The following is a 20,232-nucleotide window of genomic DNA, read 5'->3' as shown; positions in this document are numbered from 1 at the left end:
CTGCTCCCGGAGCGTGCGCATAATGTTGATGCTAATGGCACTAGTCTCTAGAGGGCGCTCACTCCCAGCCAGGCATGTGCTGAATCCTTCACATACAGTATTTCATTTAATCCTCCTAGCGAGCCTATGAGGTAGGCACTGTTATTATCCCCAATTTGCTGATGAGCAAAGCGAGCCCAGAATGGTTAGGTAACTTGCCCAAGATCACAGAGCTAGGAAGAAACCTTCTAACTCAGGACTAGTCTGACTCTAGAGTAGTATTTAACCACTGCACCCTCCTATCTCCCTGGCTAATAAGAAAAGATTAAGTCGCTGGCATTAGCTCCTACCCTTCTGGAGAAACCCAGTCCCTTCCGAACTCAGTTCCTTCCAAAAAGGAAGCTCTGATTTTTATCGAAGTGTATATACATTATATTTTATTGAAAGCCTATTCTCACACGTGAACGTGTCAGCCACAAAAAGAAAGTAAATAAATTTCTTTCTCAGCAGTGGCCACAGAGTCACATATTTATATTATTCAATTATTCCATTCCACCTCTTTTTTTTAAAAAAAGGTCAAAGTTGCAGGCACTAAACATCAGATTAAATTACGGGAAACTCTTTCCCTTTCTCCACATCACCTACCTCCCCCGGTTCCCATCTCTAACTTTATTAAGATGACTGTTTCTTCCTATGGAAAGGAATTAAATATTTTCAGCCCAGAACATAACAACTGATTCAAAAGCCAAATACCCTCTGGACCATGATTCAAGGCATTCTTGGGACATTTCCTGTTTTTTGATTAGCCACGCCTGCTTCCCTCTCAGTCCGGTGAAGGTCACCATTGCAGTAATTAACCTGCATGCCAACCGCTGAAGATCGTTTCCCCGAGAACTGAGCAAGCCCTCCTCGCCAAGCCACCACGCCCTCTTGCACGGAACCATTTCCTTTGCTGTTCCCCCACCAGACTGTGTGCTGAACTCCTACTGAAAGGGCTCTAGTGACACCGTGACTCCTAACACTGGATTGCTACATCTGTGCTCAGAGGACCACCGTGATGGTTAATTTTATGTGTCAACTTGGCTTGGCTATGGTACCAGTGGTGTGGTCAAACGCTGGTCTAGATGTTGCTGTGAAGGTATTTTGTAGATATGCTTAATGTCTACAATCCATTGACCTTTATAAGTAAAGCAGATTACTCTCCGTAATGTGGATGGGCCTCATCAAACAGTTGAACGTCTTACGAGCAAAAACTAACATTTCCCGGAGAAGATGGAATCCTGCCCCAAGACTAACGTAGAAATCCTGCCCGAGCCTCCAGCCTGCTGGCCTGCCCTACAGATTTTGAACTCAAGACCGTAACATCAACTCTTACCTGAATTTCCAGCCTGCTGGCCTGCCTCACAAATTTCAGACTTGCCAGCCCCTACAATTGCATGAGCCAATTTCTTAAATTTCTCTCTCTCTCTCCCCCTCTCTCTCCATGTATATCCTATTCATTCTGTTTCTCTGGAGAACCTGACTAATATAGCAAGTAAGACCAGGTGCCCTTGGGTATAATAACACCTAGAATGAAAATGTTTTAAACACTTCCAAAAACACACCATCTCCCTGATCCTAACAATTCTGCCGGAAAAGGAGACGTGTTGGCCCAGATCTTCTGACTTTCACATCAGTGAACTCTTCATTTCTTTGAGCTGTTATCTCTGGGCCATATAAGGGTTAACCACCGAGCTCAGAGTTCCTCATGTGTAAACTGGTGAATTTAGACTAGATGATCTCCAAGTTTTCCTGCAGGTACATGCACTTTACGAAGTCCTGCCAAGTCCTAACTGATTAGACTGCTCTCTTACCAAAACAGCCCTGGGAGATGTGGGGGTGCTATTTACAAAGCTTCCCTAAATAACTCAGTTCTTTAATAGGCAAAGTGGATCAGCCATGCATCCAAACTTGACCTCCCACTCAGACGTACTTCTTCATCTTCTCTGGGTCCCCAGGTCATGGCCCCTCTGTTTTGAGAAACATTCACACACAAACACAAAGTCACTCACAATTTGGCCTAGAATTTTACAGATCTCCGAAGATCTCATCCCATCCACACGTGGCTGGCAATTAAGTGCTCTGAACCAGTCACTGTTCCCAGTGCTTTCCATGGACTATCTCATTTAATCTTCACAACAACCCAAGAGGTAAATTCTATTATGATCATCCCCATTGACAGAGGAAGAAACCAAGACACAGAGAGGTTAAACAATTTACCAGAGGTCACACAGCTAGTAATGGTAGAGCTGGGATTCAGACTCTGACCGATGGAGACACAGAGCAATTTCCAAAGTTGGAAGATTAAGACCAGACAATGACTTCTCAAAGGTTGAGACTGTATTTTATCACTATTGTTAGTCTCCCCAGCATGCTTACTACATAGTAATTTCTCCATGGTTTGAGTGAAGTGGGCTTCATAAGCTCACATAAGTATTACGACTAGAGCTGCTTTAAGGATTAAGTGAGAGAATGAGCACAAACTGCTCGGCACGTGGCCCAACACGTGGTAAGCACTAAACCAAGAGGAGCCATGATTTCTTCTTACGGGACCTGGGCAGCACCCGCTGTTTACTCCAGTGGGGGTTCCCAGGCCGTGGAGCCCTCCCTGGATGGCAAGGCCTTAATGACCAGAGGAAGTGCCCAGTGATGCCAGGCACAGCCCTGGTGAAGCAATTCTCTCAGTGGGCTCCGTTCTAGACCTCTGAGGCCCACCTGAGGCGCCTGGCCTGTGGGTAGTAACTGCTCCTCCCTGGCAGTCAGCCTGCCAGCTACCAGCATCTGGGAGACTTTCCACAAGAACCAGGGGGCAGAGAAGGCTTTGGGAAGGGCCAGCAGGAGACCTCTGTCCTCAGGATTAGAGGGACCGGGTGGGTGGGGGGTGGGGGACACAGAGATATGTGGCCCATCCAGGTGGACCTGGCTAAAGGAGTATCTGTGACAATTTGCTTCCCAACCTTGGCTGCCCTACTGCTCCAAGGAGATGTTGCCAAACGGGTTCTGGGGAAAAGCATTTTGGCAAAGCGGCAACCATGATACAAAGCAAGGCTGTTTTGTACATTTCTGAAACAGTCACTGATATCACTGATAAACAGGAACGCCCAGACAAAAAGGCAGGCAGGGCAACTGCCTGCTTTCCGCACCCGGTGCCCCACCGGCCTTTGCGAATGCCCTTTCAGGCAGACAAGCTCTTGAATCAAAGCCAAATCCTCCCAGGGAACTGCAGTGAAGCCCAGGCGATCCGAACAACCCATACAGAATCTTCTTCCCAAAAGCTGACCCTGGCGAGTGGTCGTGTTCCAGCTCGGCCGACTGCCCAGCTGTAGGCGAGGGAACCCGAGCCGGCCAAGCACCTGGACTGGCTGCCTCGGCAGAGGACTGAACCATGTGCCTCTTCGGTTTGTTCGTTTATTTTGCATGTGGGCCTCCACTGTGTGCCGGGCACTTAAACACATTCACATCTAATCCTAACAAGGGAGGTATTAGCATCCCCATCTTACAAACGAGCAAACTGAGGTCCAGGGATGTTAACTGACTTGCCCAAGACCACAGAGCTAGTAAGTGGTGGAGCTGAGCTGCAGCTCCACGTCTGCCTCACTTCCAAACCTGTGCTCTTCATCACCACCGCAGGCTGAAGGTGCCAGGCGACCTGCCACATTGTCACCACTTACCAGCTGTGTGACCTTGGGCCGCCTACTCCAACTCTCTGTATCTAGATTTTTTCATTAATAAATATAGGTACTTAATGCCTAGGAATAACACCTCCCATATATAGAGTTCATAATACACCAGGCACTCTTCTAAAGGCTTCATATATGTTACCTGTTACTATTATTATCCCTCTTTTGAAGCACAATAAAATTAGGTAGCTTGTCCAGTGTCACGTGCTAGTAAGAAATGAAGCCAGAATTTCATGCAGGTGTTCTGGCTCCTGAGCCTCTTAAGCTGCCCTGGCTGTGGCTGGTGTGTTTTTGAGACAGGATTTACTGAAGACTGAACAAGGGCTGGGACTCGGCAGATTCACTCAGAACCCAGCTCGAGGAGACGAGGAGTGGACAAGCTCCTAGAGTTTCAAAAGGGCCTCTCACAGCCTGTAAGAGGGGATGAAAAAGCCTACCTTGCAGGGTTACGTGGAGGATCAAACCAGAGAGCGTGAAAGAGCCTAGAACACAGGGGACAATCCTGTGTTGGATGAGAAACAGAATCATAAACTGTCTCCATGGGACAACATGAAGAGGATCCAGTCCCTCTGGCCTCCCTGACTCTAAGAGATAGGATCAAGAGGAAATAAGATCGTCACAGAAAAGAACTTTAAAAAGAAGCACAGAGCACTGAGTCAAAATCTTGATAATCCAATCCTATCTCTCCCCAGCAACAAATTTCTAGCTGAATTACCCTCGGCCTCAGGTCCTGGTGTCCCATAATTAATAAGCTCTTTAAGTGGGATTTTTGCTATTGTCAGCAGTTTCAGTCCCCTGTCCTCGGCCTTCCTTCCGATGCTGTGGATGGTTTTGACCTCTGGGCTCTTTAGCGAGCAGGCTGGTCAGCTGCTGCAGGTATGAGGCAGAGCTGGGAATCGGGAGTGCCCGTGGATTACGGCTTGTTGGTGGGATGAGTGGAGGGTAGACTCAAGCAAGAGAGATGCCAAACACAAAGAAAGTCAAACATGCAAGCAACAGTGGGAAGGAACATGGGACTAAGAGTCTCAGGACCGGGGTTCCAGTCCTTTCTTGCTTCTTCCTGGCTGCCCAAATTTGGCAGCTCTTGGCCACTCAGAGACAATCTGCTCATCTGAAAAATGAGTATAAACAATACCTGCCCTGGACATCTGCTAGAGTTGTGAAGAACAAATGTGATCAAGCCCAGGAAAGGAAGGGCTTTATATACCATATGTGACCTGGGAGGAGAACCTTTCCTCAATGTCACACACGGGAAGCCATCATAATGTGTCCAGCGCACTGGGACAAACTGGAGCGCATTTGGAGCCCAGAAAAGGCCTCTGAGGCCAGAGGTATCTGGCCCAAAGGAACCAATGCCCCAGGTCCTGGCACTGGTCTGACCAGATGCACATAGGGCTGAACTTTCCCAAAGAAATACAATGGGTAGGAGATAGAGCCTGGATGTCAACCATATGGATCTGAGCCCTGAACCCATGTGCATTACCCCAGGCTGGGCAGAAGGCAGATCCGACCAAGACCCAGCCTTACACACAGGGATGTTATAGCCTCAGCGGTGGACGTGCGTGTGGGACCTGCCATGGGATCTTGAACAAGGCAACTGACTCTACTCAAGACTTGATCTCTTCAGCTGTAAAATGAGGGACTTCACTTTTGGGTGAGAATTAAACGAATAAGTACATGTGAAGAGCACAGCACAATGCTTAATACCTAGTAAGCTCTCATCCTCAATAAAATCTGCCAATGATGATGATGCCTCCTTCCTGGGAGTCTAAACTCATTGCACTCTGAATTCCCTAACTCTCAATGGATTTATAGCCAGACTATAAGCTGCATGCGGGCAGGGGCCAAGTCTGCCTTGTTCCCCATCTGATACGCAGAGCTGAGCACAGGGCCTGGCAGAGTGCGCTTGCCATCAATATTTGTCGAATGAATTCCTGTTTGAAAGGAGGAGTAGGAAGAAACAGCAGCAAAAGACAGGAAGAGAGTCAGGGCCTGTCCAGGCAGTGAATTCCCACAGTGAGGAGAGGTAAGCAAAAAGAGAAAGTTTTATTTTTTTTAAATGAAAGAGAGATAAGGGAAAGGATTTTTTAAAATTTATAAACTGTGTTACTGGGATGAAAAAATGTTGAAGGTAATAAATCAGAAAGCTAAGGTGAGGGGAAGTGGAGACCCTCTGCCATTCAAATCTTAGATTTTTAATACTTTACATACAGCAAGTTAGAGTTTTAGTCTCCACTAATAAAGGCACTCCAACTTGATGATCAGAGGAACTGATTCACTGCTGGGCTCCGTCAGCTCTGAGCTTCTGAGTCACAGCATCTCATAAAAGCTTCCATAACCCTGTGGAAACTCGCCCCGGGAGGACTGGATTTTGTTTGTTTTTTTAAGTTCTTTTGTTCTTGGTACATGTTCTTCCTCTTTCTGACCCCCCAGATGGCTATGCACATTTATATTAACTTAAATTAAACAACAGAAATTCAATTCCTCAAGTCACACTGGCCACATTTCAGTGATCAGTGTCCACATGTGGCTGGTGGCTACCACAATACACAGGCAGAACATCTCCACCATCACAGAAAGTTCCACTAGACAGCTCTGCTCTAAGCAATCAAGCACACACCAGGCACACAAATAAACGACTGCTGAAGGAAGTAAAAGAAAAAATCAGTAAAATGGTCTGTTTGATTTTCACCAAAGTGACTAGCTGTTTTGACAAAATATGAACCCAATCTAGACGTCTTTTCTAGATTGATAGCTTCACCTAAAAGGGGAGCGTCAATTGTCCTCATTTGACTTGTGAACTTCTTATTTCTTTAGCCCCTAACCCAGCCCACTAATTTTTCACTTTACAATGTGCAAAAGGAGCTCAACTTCAAGAGATGACATGGGAATAAACATCTGTTTTTAGTCCAGGTAACAAATCCGTCATCTCATTTGTGCAAACATTTTTACATTTGTACGTACTTTCTCACTCATTTTACAAACTTCAGAGGCGGGGTCTCATACCCACTTCACAGCTAGGAAAACTGAGATTCAGAGAGGTTTCTTGCCATCAATAAGACCAAAGCTCTACTGTCAAGGTCAGAGGTAGGCTGGGGCTCCCTTGACCTCCAGCTTCCTTTGAGACGCAGCTTAATGGATCCCACTAGCCTGCGGCAATTCTGAAATCCTAAATATTCAAGATCAGTTTTGTAGTTTGTGGGCATAGAGATCTGGTTCCATTTGGTCCCATCTGGTCTCTCTGGCATGTGAGACCCAGAGCTGAACGAATGGAGAAGCCAGAACCACTCATTTAGTAACCACTAATAAGTCATCTACTATCTGCCAGGTACTGAGCTAGGTGCTGGGGAAGAGACATGGTCCCCCTGCCCTCATGAAGCTTACTGCTTGATAGAGGAGGCAGGCAGAAACCAAATAAGCCAGCAAATATGTACCTGCAGGTTCCAATAGGTGCCAGAAAGGACTACAGGATGTTGGGAGAGAGAATTACAGGGGGCCCTGATCTAGGGCAACTCTGACCTCCTAGGATGTGCTGGTGGGAGGAGCAGGGTGACCTCTGGTTCCAGCCTGGCCCCAAAGAGCCCAGGCCACTGGAAGACCTGGCATTGCAGAGGACCGAGGTTACTTCCCACTTGCCTTCAGCTCAGCTATGGTTCCCAGCATGACCCTGGCCTCACAGACCTGACAGCCCTCTCAGGCTGCTGTTGGCCCCTGCCAGGCAGGCTTCCCGTCACAGGAGGGCTGCCTTGCTGCGAGCCACAGAGGCCGCAGATGACACTGCAGGGACCCTCACTCTCAACTAATGAGGAAAGTGCCAGCTGAAAATGCAAGTCAATAGAGTTGCTAAGAATCTACTATGTTTACATCCATTAGGATGACTATTATCAAAAAACAAAACAAAACAGAAAATAAGTGTTGGTGAGGGTGTGGAGAAACTGAAACCCTTGTGCGCTGCTGGTGGGAATGTAAGATGGTACAGCCACTATGGAAAACAGGATGGTGGTATCTCAAAAAATTAAACAGAAATACCACATGATCCAGCAATTCCATTTCTGGGTATATACCCAAAAGAAATGAAAGCAGGGACTCAAACAGTAGTTGTACACCCATGCTCACAGCAACATTATTCACAACAGCCAAAAAGTGGAAGTAACCCAACCAAATGTCCATCGACCAACAAATGGTAAACAAAATGTGGTGTATATACATATATACAACGTAATAGTATTCAGCCTTAAAAGGGAAGGAAATTTCGACATGCTACAACATAGATGAATCATAAAGACATTATGCCAAATGAAATAAACCAGTCATAAAAGGACAAATATTGCATGATTCCACTCTATGAGGTACTTGGAATAGTCAAATTCATACAGACAGAAAGTAGAATGGTGGCTGCCAAGGGCTGGGAGGAAGAAGGAACAGGGTGTTAATGTTTATGGTTACAGAATTTCAGTTGGGGAAGATAAAAAAGTTCTGGAGACGGAAGATGGTGATGGTGGCACAACAAGGTGAATGTCCTTAATGCCACTAAACTGTACACTTAAAAATGGTAAAAATGGTAAATTTTATCCTATGTATATTTGACCACATTTGAAAAACAAACAAAAAACCTACTATTGGCCTAGTCGAGAAGCTATGACGTGCTCTCACAGATGAATCAGACATGGGCTCTGCCTTCAAGCTGCTTGTGTACCATAGCAAACGGGCATCCCATTTATTCATCGAAGTCTGGGCCGTCCCTCAGATGTCCCCCAGGGTTCTGTCTGTCCTCCCAGCAGGAGAGGAAGGAGTGGGGCATAAAAGGGGAGGAAATGAGCATTTGCCATACAATTATCACATGCCGGGCACTATGATAGTGCTTAAGATATTTGCTCACTGTTGATCCTCACACCATCCCTGTGAGGTACATAGCATTCACCTGTTTTATAGATGAGGAAACAAAGTTCAGAGAGACAGTCGTCCAAAAACATTTAGCTCCTAGTGATAAAGCCAGGAGGGAAACTTAGTCTGCCAAGCCAAAGCTCATCCCTTTCCAAGTGCTGTGCCGATTGTAGAAAGAAGGGGGCTCTTTAAGGGGGCGAGGTGTCAGCTAACAACTTAAGAGGGGAAGAAGCAGGTCTAAGCCCCATGCTAGAGGAAGGTGGGCTGGGTGGTTCACATTCTTGGCCCTCAGAAACTTGTCTTATGTAGCAGACGCCTCTGGGCTGCCAGCCTTGTTTGTCCTGGGATTCCGAATCTCTTGGCACAGCTGATTCGACCAAGGGTGTACACTTGACCCAAAGTGAGCCAAGTGGAGTCTTTCTCCCAAGGATCTCAATTAAGACACACTGACACTGCAGTAGATGTAGAGTCGGGACCAAGTCACCTCCATGGTAGCCCAAAGCCCCATGCAAGCTGCCAAGTGCAGGGGCGCAGGAACAAGAGGCCCCACTAAGGCAGCCAACGTGCAGAGAGGAAATGGACGCCACGTGCAGGGAGGAACAGAGGCGTGAGGCCGCGCAGTCCCTGAGGGAGAGCGAGCGAACGCCTCCCTGCCTGACACAAATTCTGGCTCCTGTGGGGTCCATGGTTGGATTCTGGGAGATTTCTCTTTAGCTTTAGGGGAAAAAACAAACAAAAACCCCCCACACTTAACTTGAGCAAGCTTGAACGGGTATGTGTTGCTTGCATTTAAACAATTCCTGCCCATGACACCTTAACCCTTCAGGTAGGACAGCTGGGTAGGGAGCGAAGGACCTAGTGTGAATGAAACCACGGCTGAGCTTGGTTGAGGAAATGCTCCCCATCTGACCTTTGGGAAAACAGCAACATGTGTCTTTGGGACCACTTTCTATTTCTATGCCTTTCTTCTTCTCTTAGTGGCCTCCCTCCCGTCTCAGGTAGCTAATGTCCTCTCTCTGGCCTCCTGAAGAGCCACCTCACCCAGCCCTGTACTCACGCACAGGGTGAACACTCGGGCTGGAAGAAGCAGTCTGACGTCCCATCTCAAAGAAGAGTGTGAGGAACGATGGCCCGATCAGCCTGCCCAGTGTGATTTTTTAAATTAATTTAATTCAGTCAGGGTGCTTCCTTAGTATCTTTCGTATTAGTTCCTTCCTTCTCATTCTCACTGGAAGGAACTCCCTCTGCCCTGAAAAGCATCTGCCTCAACTAGTAAACCCTCTAATTAGTCTCCCTGACTAGTACTAATCTGTCATTCACATTCTGGATGGAGGAACTCACCAGTAAACCTAAACCAGACAAATACCAGCACCCTGGACACGCCTTGAGGGCACACACACTAGCTCCCCACTGGTTTATGAGCAGAGTGCCATCCCTCGTCATACCAGATTACTCCTCCATCAACCTCACCACACAGGCCCTTGACTCCCTGGCCTTTCTGTGCCGTTCCAAAGCCTGGAATGTCTTTCTTCCCATTATTTCTGTCAAACTGCCACTCATCCTTAAAGGATGACCAAGTCAAATGACACATTCTCCATGAAGTTTTCACTCTTCTGTCTGCTCTTGCATGGTAATTTTGCATGTCTCTTCTGGTTTGTATCTCATTCTTGTGTTCTAACTAATTGGTTTCATAGGCCCAGAAGACCAAACCATGTTATAGATATTTTTCTAGACTTTGATTCCCGACATACTGTCTGGCACATTGTAGGGCTCCATAAAAGTAAATGTCATCAAATAGGGAAGGAAATTTAGGGATTCCCATATGCAATTTCACATGTATATTCATTTAATCCTCAAACAACCCAGCAAGGTAGGAGAATGTTATAAAGAACACTGCCGCTGAAGATTTTAATTCATTTGCTCATGAACATATAGGAAGTAAAGGGTGGGAACTGGGATTCTCATTCAGACCTCACTGGTCCAAAGCCCAGGGCCTTTGCACCCTAATGCTGACTGTCAAGTTAGCTGATAAAGTTAAGGGTGCCAGATGGCCAGGCAGCTATTTCTGACCCACTCAGGGAACACCCTTATTCAACAGAAGAGTTGTTCAATAGAAATTACACAGTGGGTAAGGTGACCAATGCCATATCATATCAAACACATTATGCATTCCAGACCACTGAACATTTCATGTATGAGTTTTCAACACAAAAACTGGCAGCTTCATATTTTCCTTGTCAAGATCAAGAATACGAAAGTACTCCAACATCCATTTGCCGCTGGGTAACAGGTGCTAGGAACAGGTTATGCTCAGCGTTCAGAAATGTGTGAAGTGGCTCTTTGCCAAGCCTCATCCACAAAGCATCTGAGAGAATATCAAATGTAATTCTTCCTGGAAGAAGGGAGATTGGGTGACTTCTGATAGTCCCTTTCAGGACCAAGAATCAATGACTTTATTGCACTAGATGTCTCAAACCTGCTGCCAATTCTTGCTTCCATGGTCAACATTTAAAACGTGTATTCAACATCAGCGATGTGCTAGGTGTTGCAGAGGATATAAAAATCCCACACCTCCTTGGCAGGGCCAACCCCCAGGTAGATGGAGGAACTCACCAGTAAACCTAAACCAGACAAATAGCAGCGCCCTGGACACGCCATGAGGGCATGCACAGAAAAATGCCATGGAGGAAGGGAAGGAAAAGAAGCCATGTCAGTTCATTTCTAAGATGCAATGTGGCTTTATAAATGACTGAGAGCCTGCAGAATGTGCCTTTGAGAAGTGTACCTTTCAGAATTCCCATGTTCCAATAGGGCGTGGCCACTTTCCCTAGGTGGTGAGACTCCAAGCCCTGTTCTCCCGGAAGTGATGGGAATGACTCAGTAGATTAAACACTTTTGCCTTCCTGAGTGTTTTGTATATACAATACAGTGGTTCTGCGGGAGTACCAACATGGCGTGACTGTCGGTTTGAGCTGGTGGGAATCTTCTAGACTAGTCCCATGGTGCACCCTGGGTAAACCTAGGCAACGTATGGGCCACTCACCAGGTGCCTTCTCAGATGACAGTGAATAAGACCCATCGGATCTTTCTCCCATCTTACTTCACTGTTCTTAAATGGAATCTCATAGCTTTTCTGCTTACTTAAAAGGTTATTTTTTTAAAATTCAACAGTAAGTTTTCAAATAGCAAAATAGTTTTTGCTAAAAATAGTCAGAAAAGTATTGCATAAATCACAGCCTCTGGGGATCTCTACAGATCTAGTCGCTTTCAGATAAGCCATTACAGTCCCATTTGTCAAAAAAAGAAAAAAAGATTCTCAGAGAGGTCAAGTGATTTGCTCAAGATTACAAAGTTGATAAGCTCATTGGAGGGGGTGGTCCTAGAAATATCTAGGATTTCACTCCAAAAACATGTCCAAATGAAATAACAGGTATCTGGAAAAACAAGTAATAATGTGACAATTATTTGGTGACCATCTAGACGATAACAGTAGCTATTCCACAAGGCAAGTTCTGCACAAGAACGAAATGAGAGAAAATTCTGGCTGACAGAATGGACGACACAAGAATGGAATGAGGAAACTGCTATAGTGGCAACGATGCCCTCTAGGAGTTGGTTTCATATGAATGTAATGTTGCCACACTGTGAATGCACAACAATATAAAAGTGTGCAAGAAAATTTCTTTTCAATCAATCTTTTCAAGAGATTTGACACAGAAGCAAGAGATGAGCCAAGGGGAAAAATGGAAGTCAATGGCGATATCCAGCAAAACCATCTTTAAAAGACAAGAAAAACAAACAATACAAAAAGACCAGGGAATCTGTCCTTCAGAAATGTACACATTCACAAAGATATGTGCCATGAGGCCGTCCGCTGCAGCATCGCTGCTGACAGGGAGTAGTTGGAACAACTTAAATATCTATAGCTAAAAGTTGGGAAGAATTCAAATCAAACTGTTCAGAATGGTTGCCCTGAGGTAGTAAGAGTGGGGAGAGAGAAAGAATAGAAGGGACATTATGAGAATTTTCACTTTTCAGTTGTATAATCTTTTTTGATTTCTTAGTTTTGTTTTTACAAGCATTATTTTTCATTTAAAAAATTTTAATATTATATTATTTAAAATTTTTAAATGAAAAAACCTATTATGTTTGGGAGAATCATAAAGTCTTAGAGTTGAGAGAGGCCTCAGAGGTCTGTCTAATTCAATCTCAGTGAGATTCAGCTTCACAACCTGGTTGTCTGATGGAACTCAAGAGAGAATGGACACCTCTGGCTGGCAGGCACTCTGGCCTTAAGATTCAGAGCTGGCTTTCAGTACCCAGTGAGACCTAAGGATGTGAAAAATCGAATAAGCTTTGTGGTTTTCATAATCTACTCCTGCAGTGCTAAATATCAATGACGTCCATGCGACAGGGACTCCAGTAACCCCCAACACTCTGGTTCATACCAGGTCTTGAGAGGTTCAGGAGTAAGCCTCATAAAGGGTTTGAACCCAAAATACTGAAGTCAATTCCAAACCAGTTGGTGGTCAGTGCAGCACATTCCCAACCACAATGTAGCTACAGTCTAACAGGTCCTCACAGGGTGTGTACAGCATCACCATTAACGTGCCCATCACTCGGCCATTCTGCCTACGATCTTGGAGTTTGAGAAGAGTTGCTTACTGTACTGACTTAGCTGTTTCATGTCCTCAAGAGGCAAAATTTTATACTTTTCTGTAAACACAGGAACTTTCTTTGGTGCCACCTTGATCTTCTGTTAGGGCTTTGTACATCTTACTCTCCCCCCTCCACCCTACTCCACCCTATGAAGCGCATCTGGCTTTGCTCCACCTTCCCTCTGATGGACATATCATAACTTCATGTTACCTAATTTTACACAGTGCTCAAAATTGGGAGGCACACCTGGAAAAGGTTTGCCATCACCTGTGTTTTAAACCACTGAGACAGACTGAAAGAAAGAAAAATGCCATATCATTATTATATCTGCTCTAGAGCCTAACGCAATGCCTTCCACATCTTGCTGAGAGCAGACAGTCATAAAAACTTACAGAACTCAAATGAAATTATGGAATCTTAAAGCCAGAAGAAATCTCAAGGAAATCAGTTCCCATCATTCCACAGTTGAGAAATTTGAGACCCAGGTGGTTAAATCTGGGTCATCATGTATTTAGTTAACATCAGCTAGAGTCCAGATGTGCCTACTCTGAGTTCAGAGTTCTTTTTCCTGTCAGGTTGTTTGTCAGATGAACGAATGACTGACTACCACTCAATTTGTACAACCAAAGGAGACTAGAGAAGAAACTAAAGTTAAATAATCTAGGAAATATAGTTGTTTGAGTAGACTATATTTGTCCAATTTAACTGAAGTTTTCTACTTTCAACGAATGATCATGTTCATAGCCTTAGACATATTTTTGGTCATTTAAAATTTTTGACCAATGCATATACACTCCAGATAAGTAACAAGTCAAAGTTCAATACAGCGTTAAATTCTAATTCCTTTATAGTCTATATGACTTGCCCCAAATAATGATATCATCAGGTTTAACCCAATATGTTTTTATGTGTCTTTATATGTCAGTGGTGAAGGATACAAACTTTTCATTTTATGTCCCTATTACATAAGTGCTTCAAGAAAAAAAGATTAAAAAAAACTAATACATGTTAAGTGAAAGCTGATGTAACATGACTACGTGATATTCACTAACCATACCCTCAAACCACAATGAACTTTAAGAATCCAACTTTTGCCCTCCAATTTTTTTTTTTTAATAACTAAACAACCATTTGGCAGCTTTGGGTTTCATTTCTTTTATTTTCTTGCTCATGCTCATAGGGAGAAGTTTGGGAAGAGAAATAGAGAAATAAAATGGACAAAAGAAAAGAGAAAGGCATAGATTACCCAGAAACTGGAAGGGAGAAGGAGTTGGCTCCTGGAGGAAGAGAGAAATGTGCCTAGTTGGTTCCTGGAGGAAGAGAGAAATGTGGCAAGGTGTGGTCAGGAACCACACGCCCATCAAGGCTCCCACTCTCTCTGCCCTCCCCTCTCACTCCTATCCCTCCTGCCAAGAAGGGAGCTGGCAATCTTACCAATGACCCTGGACAAACAAAAAATGATGAAGCTCCTGAACTCAGATTTAGACACACCACTTCAGCCCAAACTGGAATCACTTAGAACACCTGGGCACATGCCATCACACCAACCACTCTTGTCCCCCTCTACTGCCCAACTGTAATTGAATGTCATAGAAAAATAACCTTTTGGAATTACAATCGGCCTTTTAAAGATGATCTAATCGAAACCCTCCTCATCCTTTTTGCAGAAAAGAAAACTGACGTCAGAGAAATTAAGTCCTTTGCCCCTGGCCATGCTGCAAGACCAAACTAGTTCCCCAAACTACAGACTTGCCACTCAGAGCTCTGTCCTCTCTGAGCAATTTAAAAGCTATAAAACATACAGAAAATAGCCCAGCCTTGGAGAGATGAAGAACAATTACAAAGAGGCACAAAATAACATGAAAATAAGCCAACCCAAAATAACAGCTTCACCTCACCTCCCAGAAGCCCAGTGACAATAAAAGCAGCAGTGGGTTGTTGTATGGAGTAATGGTGCCTCGGAAAATTTAATTGCTCTTTTTCCCTCCTTTATCCATTTCTCCCAGGCAGCGAAAATAAAAATGCATACAAGACTACTGGAACTCTTACTTTGAACGAACGCAGCCCTTTCTGATGCCAGAAATTTGGGGATTAACAAATAAATTTTCCCTCCAAGAGATTATAGAAATCACATTCTTAGAGTTAAAAATCTCAGGTCATTCAATGAGTCTCAAAGCCCTGGGGAAAATTAAATGCCTTCCACAGAAATGGGTCCTGTAGTGACTGCACAGGTAAGAAACTCGAGCCAGAGCGGAGAGACTTTGCTTTATCAGTGGCCTAAAAGCAGACTCTCAAAGAATGTGACCCAAGAAACGAAGGAGCATTCCCAAACAGGACTTGAGAATGAGAAGAAAACTTTTCCTTACCCTTAAAAATAACAGAAACAATCGGATCCGGTTTCCCAAATTTCGTTTTAGGGATATTGCTGGCAGATTCCACAATCACGCGAAGCATGGCTTTTAATTGGCAGAAAGCACGTTTCAGCAACGAAGTTACGAAGACATCGGCGCTGGAGCTCCGGCCGCCCTGCCCGGGAGCGGAGACACCGGAGGACTCCTCCAGCGGGGAGGGAAGGGGGAAGGCGGATGGGTGGATCTCTGACGGATTATTTACTGAAGGCTTGGTGTAAACTGATACCCACGCTCCCGGAGTCCCCGCCGTGCCGCAGGCTCACACTCCTGAATTCGGGAAAGGTGCACGTTAAAAGGACAAAACCTCAACAAAGAATAATTACGTGCAACAAATGAAACTGAAATGGATTTGGGGCTAATAAATGTGGGCAGATCAGGAGACCGCTAAGACGCTGCTGCTTTTTAGCAACAATTTGTGAAGCCGAATTAACTGGTTTTCTGCAACCGCTTTCATTCTTTTCCGAATTTCATGGAGTTTTAAAACTTTATTTAGTCTTTCTTTTTTTAAAAATTTTACTTTTGCCGTTTCTTCTTTCAGGCTGTGGAACACATTCAGCAGCCACTTATAGGACAGCTAAAAAAAAAAATCGGTTAAAAGGTGCCTCCTACTGTATAGCAGAGGAATAACTGAGTTTATTTCAAGCAAGCCTACTTGGGACAGTTAATACAGGTTTACAAAATTGGTGTAAGGGGGGCTGATCCATTGCTTTACAAAAGGATTCACCATGGGATTGCTTCAAAAATCCTTTAGACAGCTGAGCACTTAACTGTTCCTGGTGCATCAAATGCGCTAACCGTCGTCAATGAAAATGGAGAAGCGGCTCTCCACTCTTCCAGGACCTAAACCCGAGCAGTGTCTTCCCTTCTTTGGTTAAAGAAAAGAACTAGTCAATGACACATTAAAGCGCAGTAAGGAAGATTTCATTCAAGGGGAAGGGGGGTATGGTGTTGGATATAGGGACCACTGCAATGGAATTTTGCAGTGGAGGAGGGAGGCTGGGCTGGACTCCGAATACAGCATGGGCTATGGCGAATTTATAGCCAAGGAACAGATGGGGATCAGTGGATGGGAAATTACTAAGAGGAAGCATCCAAGGAAAGGGGATCCTGGCTAAATCAATTTAACAGGATCCTTGCTTAATACAGGTCAGACTGACCAGACATCAACTGGGGGATGGTGGAGGATGAGGAACCCAATCAGATATGGAGAGTGATTAGACATGGAAGGGGGGTGTTCCAGTTAAGATGACTTAGCAAGGTTCTTGCTGATACTAAATTTTATAAGGAAGCGCACGGATGGGCCCAGGAGAAAGTTTAGGAGCCTGACTAACGTTTGGTCAAGGAAAGAATCTTTGTCACCTAGAGGGTGATTTAGGTGGTATAGGCTGGTGTTTAATATCACAAGAGGAAGCCTGGGGTTAGTAGTCAGTCAGACCTGAGTGTGGGTCCCTGCTTAACCACTTTTGAGCCACGTCACCTTAGCATGTTTCTTAACACCTCTTCCTCAGTCATCTCATCTGTAAAATGGAGATAAGGTTGTCATGAGATAAATGGCATAGTGTGGGGCACAAAGCATGCAGTAAATGACACACTTACTCAACCAGATGTTCATGCTTATTCGTGATCTCAGCATTTCCGTTAATGCACGTTGGCCTTAAATGAGGATCTCGTTGTGTTTCAGAAGAAAAGGATAAACTTAGTGTGGAGAAACATAGGGCTTCCTTTTGCTTTTGAACAGACAATCAAGAAAACTCATCTATTAGCAAACACTTCAAGTGCATTGAAAAAATATGCCTTATCTACAAAAATTCTATCTCAGTGTGTTTTCCAAAGGCCCAGTGAACCAAAGGCCCATAAAGAACCAATGAACCCAATGTTATATACATTATTGTATTTAGTGGACATATAGAAAGTTTTAATGGAATATAGGCAACGTTATGTTTATTTTGTTTGGCTGGTTTTTATGTCTCCTTTTGATTGTGAAATACATTTATATGAAAATGCATACAACATAAATGTGACAATTTAACAAACATCCAAATCAAAGTAAAGAACAGAGCCAGCACTCCAAAAGTCATGTGTCACATCTACCTCCTTCCTCCCAGAGGTAACCACTATCCTGACTTTTATGGCAATAATTTCTGTGCTTTTCTTTATAGTTTTTATCCCCAAAATAGTTTAGATTCACTTGATTATGACCTTTATATGATTGTATGAATTATTTTATATATCATGAACTTTATATACATATATTTGTGTATATATGCATGTACTTATATTCATACAGTGTGAATTATTTGATGTATTATGACCTTTATATTAATGGAATCATGCAGTATGGATTCTTTTGTTTGTCTTCTTTTTTTCAGCATTATATTGTGAGATTCATCCATGTAGCTCTTCTTCGCTCACTCTCATTGCTGCATGGCGTTTCACTGCATGAGTGTACCACATTTTATTAATCCATTCCACTCCTGATGGATATTTGGACTGATCAGAGTTTGGGGCGATTACAAAGTGGGCTATTCTGGTCTTGCTTGTACATGTTTCCTGGTATAAATGTGCATGAGTGCACTCAGGGTCTAACCTATGAGTGGAATGGGTGGATCAAGGGTATGTGTATTTCTTCACTTTTACTAGCCAATTCAAAATTGCTTTCCACAGAGGTTGTACTACTAACACTCTCACCAGCAGTGGGTGAGGCTTCTTGTTGCTCTACATTCTTGTCACACTTGGCAATGTTAGATTTTTAAATGTCTGCCCATCTGGTAAGTTTATAATAGTATTTCCTTGGAGTTTTAATTTGTATTTTTCTGATTACTAATGAGGATGAGTACCTTTTCACATTTATATTTCCTAATTTGTGAAGTGCCTGTTTAACTCCTTTGCCAATTTTTCTATTGAGTTCTCTGTGTTTTTCTTACTAACTTGCAGGAGCTATTTATATGCTCTGAATACTAGTCTTTTGTGGGTTGTAATTTTAATAGAATTGAGTTTATCAACATACCCTTTATGATTATTTTCCATATTAAGAAATCCTTTGTTACCCTGAGATCATGAAGATATTCTTCTATATTATCTTCTAGAAGCATTTTGTTTCATCTTTCATATTTAGATTTAAACTCTGCCTGTAACTGATTATGTATCATGTAAGGTTAGAGGTCACGATTCATTTTTTTCCACGTGGATATTCAATTGATCCAGCACTATTTATTGAAAAGTTTGTCCTTCCTCCAACCCTGGGTCATATATCAGATGTGGAGACGTGAGGGTGTGTTTGTATGTGCTGTATTCTGTTTTATTGATCCATTTGCCAAACTCTGAACCAAGACCACTCTGTCTTAATTATAGCCTTATAAAAATTTCATAATAAGATTGAACAAATCCTCCCGTCTTATTATTTTTCTTCAAGTGTCTTGGCTATTCTTGCATTTTAATATACATATTAGAATTAGCTTATCAAGTTACAAATATTTTAAAAATCAGTTGGAGTTTTGTTTTAAATTGCATTGTCTCTAAATCAAGTTTTGGAGAACTGATGTCATTTTAAGATAACTATTTCAATCCAAGAATACACTATATCACTTCATTTAGACTTTTTTAAACATCTCTCAGTAGTTTTATAACTTCTCCCATAAAGGCTTTGAAAATTTTTTTTTTAGATATATTGGAACTTGATATTTCTTTCAGCTCTGCATTATGAACATTTTCAAACATATTTTAAAGATGAAAAAATAGTACAATTAACATCTGTATGCCCATTATCTAGATTCAACAGTTATTAACATTTTACCATCATCTTGTTATCTATATAGATTTTTTAAATAAAATTATTTTAAAGTAGTTGCAGATATCATGAAATTTTACCCTTAAATATTAAAGCATGCACCTTGAAAGAGAGACATTCTCCTACAATATTAACCAAAAAACATGATTACACCTGTATGTATTCAAATTACCGAATTATGCTAATAATTAATTATACTAAAATATCTTTTTTAGTTTTTTGGCGTATTTTTTAATCAGGACCCTATCAAGATTCACATATTGCATTTGTGCATTTGGCTGTTTTGTTTCTTTGGTGATTTTTATTCTTGAACAGTCTTCCCATGATTCACCATGTTTCCTATGACATTAACATTTTTGAAGAGACCTATTATAAATGATACATTCTTAAATTTTTAGTTTTTAATTGTTGTTGGTATAGAAAATCTATTTGTCTTGGTATTTTGACCTTGTGTCCCACAACCTGGCTAAACTCTCAAATTAATTTTAAAAATTCTTAGAGATTTTCTCCCATTATAATTATGTAATATTTGTTTCCTCTTTTCCAATCCTTGTATTTACTTTATTTTCTCTTTTCTTACTATATTGACTAGGCCTTTCATTACACTATTGACCAGGGGTGGTAAAAACAGACATCCTCACCTTTTTCCCTATTTCAGGGGGAAAGATTTCCGTATTCCACCGTTGAAACATGATATTTGCTATAGGTTTTTTAGTAATTAGCCTTTTTAGTAAGATTTTATTTTTTCCTTTTTTTCCCCAAAGCCCCCCCAGTACATAGTTGTGTATTCTTC

The 20,232-nt window shown here is 42.9% G+C and overlaps 1 protein-coding gene across 4 annotated transcripts in view; it reads right to left on the bottom strand.

The window, feature by feature from the left end:
* Positions 1 to 15,986, bottom strand: part of MYOF (myoferlin) — a 152,624-nt gene extending 136,638 nt beyond the window's left edge. For 3 of the 4 annotated variants that reach the window (XR_011436850.1, XR_011436846.1, XM_023642388.2), the window contains exon 1: positions 15,608 to 15,948. Coding sequence is in view for 2 of the 4 variants with exons in the window: in XM_023642388.2 (XP_023498156.1) it covers positions 15,608 to 15,695 (88 nt within the window). In the remaining 2 variants the exon portion in view is untranslated. Of the gene's footprint in view, positions 1 to 15,607 lie in introns of all 4 variants that reach the window. The other variant, XM_023642393.2, reaches the window with a different exon arrangement.
* Positions 15,987 to 20,232: the final 4,246 nt, after the last annotated feature.

Source organism: Equus caballus, chromosome 1 (assembly GCF_041296265.1).
Source record: "Equus caballus isolate H_3958 breed thoroughbred chromosome 1, TB-T2T, whole genome shotgun sequence".
In the NCBI taxonomy this organism is placed as follows: domain Eukaryota; kingdom Metazoa; phylum Chordata; class Mammalia; order Perissodactyla; family Equidae; genus Equus; species Equus caballus.
The sequence above is the reverse complement of the archived record's forward strand: the minus strand, read 5'-3'. Positions and strand labels throughout refer to the sequence as shown.